This window comes from Corvus brachyrhynchos, unplaced genomic scaffold, assembly GCF_000691975.1.
Source record: "Corvus brachyrhynchos isolate BGI_N302 unplaced genomic scaffold, ASM69197v1 scaffold616, whole genome shotgun sequence".
Classification (NCBI taxonomy): domain Eukaryota; kingdom Metazoa; phylum Chordata; class Aves; order Passeriformes; family Corvidae; genus Corvus; species Corvus brachyrhynchos.
Window position 1 is genome coordinate 191,425 of NW_008238831.1, and position 5,662 is coordinate 197,086.

General features: G+C 47.5%; 1 protein-coding gene across 1 annotated transcript in view; it reads left to right on the forward strand.

Annotated features, from left to right (window-relative positions):
- Positions 1-5,662, forward strand: part of DNAJC18 (DnaJ heat shock protein family (Hsp40) member C18) — a gene marked incomplete at its 5' end in the record, with an annotated part of 12,089 nt that overhangs the window by 1,810 nt on the left and 4,617 nt on the right. The window contains 2 exons of the mRNA XM_017738150.1: positions 2,621-2,740; positions 4,525-4,634. Coding sequence (XP_017593639.1) covers positions 2,621-2,740; positions 4,525-4,634 — 230 coding nt within the window. The remainder of the gene's footprint in view (positions 1-2,620; positions 2,741-4,524; positions 4,635-5,662) is intronic.

Below are 5,662 nucleotides of genomic sequence, written 5' to 3' on the forward strand. Positions count from 1 at the left end.
GCCATGCGCAGGCTGTATTCTGGGAGAAGTTTCTTCCCCCAGAGGGTGCTGGGCACTGCCCAGGCTCCCCAGGGAATGGGCACGGCCCCGAGGCTGCCAGAGCTGCAGGAGCGTTTGGACAGCACTGCCAGGGATGCCCGGGGTGGGGTTGTTGGGGGGTCTGTGCAGGGCCAGGAGCTGGGCTGGATGGTCCTTGGGGGTCCCTTCCAACTCAGCATATTCTGTGATTCTGTAAATCATGAGGAAGGTCACTTTCCCTTGGGACTGCTCAGGGAGTTGATCATACGTCTGAAAAGAGCAGAAACCTTTTCACATTTGATTTCTGCCTTTCTTTTATTCCCTCCATCATCTGAAGCCAGCAGTGGTATGGGAGCTGAAATAGGGTGTGAATGAGAAGGAATCAGAGGTGTCTTTGGTGATGGTTGAACTCAGTGATCTCAGAGGTCTTTTTCAACATGAACAATTCCTTGATTGGGTTGTACTTGAGGCACCTGACAGCATTCCAGGCCAGCACGGCCCAGCTCCTGGAGCTGTAATCTCAGGGAAACAGGAGCTGCTGTGCCTTGCAGCAGCCTGTGCTGTAATGAAATTACAGCCTGGGAGCTCAGCAAGTGCTGCCTGCCAGGAGAGGATCCAGGATCCGGTGGATGTGCAGGATCCAGTGACACAGCAGTGGAGCTGTACCTGTAGTAGCTGCGTGCATGTCTCAGTCCAGCCTTGGCATTTGGATTTGCAGGAGAAATAGATCCTGCAGGATCAGTGGATTAAAAGGAAATCTGAAAGGTGTGAGGACTTCAAGGGCCTTCTGGCAGCAATGAAAGAATTGCTTTAGCACTCCTGGGAACTTTCCACCTCCAGGCTGTCACGAGAAGTGAGGTGCACACCAGTTACTACAGCCTGAAGACACAGAGACAAGTAGTTAATTACTAAACCTTGCTGTGAGCGGTGCATCTTGCAGCTAAGGGGACCTCAGATTGCTCCCAGGCTTGCACCAGTGGATATGCAAAGTGAGCCAACCCCAGCATGGTGTAATTCCAGCTGGAGTCTGCACGTTTTCCATTTCTGACTGTGCAAGGAATTGCACCTGGATGTGCCTTTTGTGGGACATTACCCTCATGGAATGGGCCTGTGGGGAGCAGGGTGCTTGGAGTTGAGGACAGGAGACTGAGGAACTCTGGGAGGAGTTTGGGTACTGGGCATGGCAGGTTTAACAGGGAGAAAACGGGAATTTTTGGGAAAGCAGCAAAGAGTAGGAAAATAAAAATGCAATTTTGTAGCAGTGGGTGTTGGTAGTAAACAAGAGTTTCCTCACTGGGCTTTTGAGGGCAGGTTTATGGCTTTGTTTTTATGGAGCAGTTTTCCTCTATGGATATTCAATGGAAAAATAGTTAAATTTAAAATGTTAAATGTGATTAAACTCAAAGGAGACTCCACGTGGCAGAGTGTTGCAGTTGGAAGGAGGAGAGGCTACAAGTTCTCATAAAAAATAAATGCCCATGGAACAAAAGAAACTGCTGGCAGAAATTCTTGGAGAAACTTAAAATTTGGGAAAACCTTTTTTTTTTAGGCACCCCTATAAAAGCCATTCTTCTTTTCCCACGCTGGCTGCTTCTCTTCACAGCTTGATAAAATCCTGTCTGAGCAATATTGAGGGATAGAAATTAATTTTCTTTTTTCCCAAAAGAAACTTTCCTCCTTGGAGCCAGCCTGGCTTGGCTTGGCTCGCTGTTGGAGCTCTGACTGCACACATGCCTAGAGCTTGGAAAATCTTCGAACAAGCAGTGGAACAGGGGTTTTGACACAATAGCAGAGGTCACCTTTGCCCAGGTTTCTTGCAGAATTCTTTGGGAAACTCAAAAAAGGACAGGATAAGAGTATAAAATAATGTGACATCTTTCCCAGGGCTTAAAAATAGTTTTGCATTTCTGTTGTGATGATAAGCCACAGATTTCAATTCTCTAACACAAAAGACATTCTGAATTTCGAAAGAGGAGAGCACAGCTATTATTAAGATATTCATATGGTGATAAAATCAGATCCTGAGCTTCAAATTGAAGCAGCAAATGCAATTCTTCCCTCATTGTAGATTTTTTAAAAATAAATCAACCGCATTCCATGTGCAAGAAAGAAAATCCTGAATTGTTCTCCTTTTTTACTCTTTTAAAAATCTCTTTCCTTATTATAAAATAATTAAGTGAAATTATTAATGGCTTGAAGGCAGAGGAATTAGAAATGAGGGTAGAAGACCACATTCAGTAATTATGGGAGACCATAATTCATAGCCCAAGCCTGGTGAAGCAAATTCATTTTCCTGCCACAGCCTTGCAAGTGAGTGTGACAAGAACAGCATTAAAATATGAGATACAATCATAAAAATCAGAACATGTTTCTGCAGCTTGATTTAAATTAAGATGGATTGGAGCACAGTACAATTTCTCTGATAGGCTTTTTCGAATAACATTGTGGTGGTGTTTAATTCTGATGTGGTTTGTGCTTTCTAGTCTCAGACCTCCCAGCTGCAATTCAGGCTGTGGAGAATAAACCTGGATAATTAAATAGAAACTGAGGAATCCTGGTGAGTTCCAGCAGCTGGGTGAAACACAGGTCTGTCCTGGTTTCTTTTCCAGGGAATATCCACATGTTCTCCAATGTAACCAGAGATGCTCACTATTACCCACGGAGGCACCGGGCTGAGAGGGCGTGGACACAGGAGCCAGAGGAGGAAGAGCACAGGCCACAGGTAGCCAGCAGGAAGGATCTCCACAGCTTAAATATTTAAATATCTCAGCAGGGTGAGGGATCCTCTTCCAAAGCCAGGACAAACCTTCCCATGCTTGAGTGCTCAGTGTTTATCCTCAAAGGCTGCAGCCGCAGTGGATATTTCCTTTGTCATGAGATTGGCTGTTATTAATCACTGCTGTAGAGATGCATTGTGTTTATAGGATTACAGGCCCTCCAGTTTCTGTCACGGAGGGTTTTGCTGCTGCTTGGTTTTTGCAAGCTCCAATGCTTGGTAATCCAACAACAATTAGTCCAAATGAGGACTGGTAACGGATATGGAAGTACTGGCTTGTGCTCAAGGTGTATTTTAGCACCCAGGGGCTGCACAGGCTTCTTCCAGCTGGGGACAGGATGGGTGTGGGATACATTTCTGCCAACTGAGACCTCCAGATGAGACACAAGGTGTCCTTTGTTGTCAGTGCACATACACACCTGCCACCTGCTTTGGCAAAATCTTCCTCTGGAGACAGTCTGTTAACCTCCAGGGATCATTCTCCAAGGAAGATGAGTTTTTCCTTGTGAGTCTCAGGCTCAGAAAAAAAATCTGGTACAGCTGACAGACAGCTCAGCTGGGGGAAGTGAATCCAGCCCCTCACTGCAGAAAAGACCCTGAGGGGCTGGAGCGTGTCCAGGGCAGGGAATGGAGCTGGGAAGGGGCTGCAGCCCCAGGAGCAGCTGAGGGAGCTGGGAAAGGGGCTCAGGCTGGAGCAAAGGGGGCTCAGGGGGGACCTTGTGGCTCTGCACAAGTCCCTGACAGGAGGGGGCAGCCGGGGGGGGCGCGCGCTGCTCCCAGGGAACAGGGACAGGAGGAGAGGGAACTTCCTCCCCAGCCAGTTCCCTCCTAGCTCTGGTTTACCTGGACAGGGCAGGGCTGAGTCTGGAGGAACCCTTTTTCACAGAAGGGGTGCTCAGGCCTTGGCAGGGGCTGCCCAGGGAGCTTTGGAGTGCCCATCCCTGGAGGTGTCCAAGGAAGGGCTGGAGGTGGCACTCAGTGCTCTGGGCTGGGGACAAGGTGGGCATCGGGCACAGCTTGGACTCGATGGGCTGGGAGGGCTTTTCCAACCTCAGTAATTCTTTGATTCTGTGAATCCCACCTACTACTGCATCAGGAATCCTTGTTGCTATCCCAGGGTAGAGGGCAGTGTCTAAATAGCTGCATGTGATATTTCCCTCTGCATGAGAGAAGGCATTTTAAAAGTCGGTTTAGAACGAAATGGAAGAGCAGAAGGAAAGATCAGTGTTTTCTCTTTGATAATGCTTCCAGTCTTTTGTTCTGCTAAATTAATCCAAACAAAAGCCCCAGTGCTTGCATCCTGTCTGAAGTTACACTGCATGTGAGCTGTTAACCCTTTACTGCTCAACCATTAAATGCAGTGCTGAAGCAGAGGCTGAGATCTACAATGGAGAGCAGATTCAGAGGGTGCAGGAACGCCGTAGGCACACGGGAATTGCAGGCTGGATTCGACACTTGCAGGTACAACAGTGCTGTAGGCACTGTGAGGGAAGGGGCAGAGGAAAAGATAGTGGAAAGGAAATGGTGTTCAAGAGTGTTCTGATATTATTAATAAAGGTTATTTAGAAATTACAGTGTCATCCCTCTCAAAATCCCAAAGTCCTTTCTCTTTTATCTTCTAAGTTTCCATGTAACAAATTGTTGATCTGTGATTGATAGCCTGGCTTCTGTGAACAGATGCCTTTTTCCATCTCTGTATTTTCTTGACTGCTAATCCTTGTACTTTTCAGAATTCATACTCTGCATTTATCCAGTTGATGCCAGTTTTCATCATCATAATTGTGTCAGTTATAACCCAGCTGATGGCCACCAACCCACCCTACAGCTTATTCTACAAATCGTAAGTCCTTTAAAACCACATTTTTCTGCTCTTGCTGTTTGCAGTATGAAGGCAGATGGAAGTTGGGTTTGATAGCAAAATGCATGTTAATGTTTTGCTCTTTGTAGAAAATGTTATCAGTTTGTAAATAAGGAAATACCAACAGCCTGCACTGGTGAGTTCTCCTGAGCACTGTGGGGTTGCCTGTGGGGAGCTTTAGTGCACAAAGAGGGTCAGAAACCTTCCTCAGCTGGTGTGAAATGGCTTTGCACAGTGATACAGGATGGGGAACATGGGTGTAGATCAATCTCTGATCTGCCCAGCCCCCAGAATCTGTGGACCACCCCTGAGGTTCCTCTGGAAAGCAACAAAAAAAAGAAGCCTGTGGTTTGCAGTATAAATCCAAACCTTTAAACCCAAACCTTCTCTGGAGCATGAATTCTACTGGAAGCTCCACAAATTGTTAAAGCCTTGAAATGCCCTGGTTTAACCTCTGTAGCAAAGCAGGGCCCTGGAGGCTGGTGGGCTCTGGGAGCAGAAGGACCCCACCAGAGCTGCTGCACTGGCAGCTTGTGGGGCAGGGGAAAACCCACATGCTCCTGTCACATCTGGTGCTGGAGGTCACATCTGGACCTGGGCTGGCCCTCACTGAGAGAGGAGTGGAATTGGCAGGTCTGGGACAACCAGCAGAGTGCTCCAAACACTCCCCTTGCTCCCTTGTAGGAGTAAAACTGCTCAGGTCCAGCCTTCCCCTCCCCTCCTCTGTCAGAGCAGCCCAACACCCCTCACCATTTTACCACACGATGTCAGAGTGAGGCCCTCAGAAAAGAACAGGAGGGTGGATGTTTTTAGGGTGGTTTTTTTTTTCCAGGGAGTGTTTTTGCTATCTGCCAGTCCCATGTGAAACCTCCCACGCTACCCCCACAGCAGCTGAGCTGCTTTTCTTCTCTACCTCCCCTTCTCCTGGTGATGTGAGATAGTCAGGCCTGAGCCTGGTTCAGAGTTAGGCTTAAAACAACTGAACAGCCTAAAAACTAAAAGAAATTGGG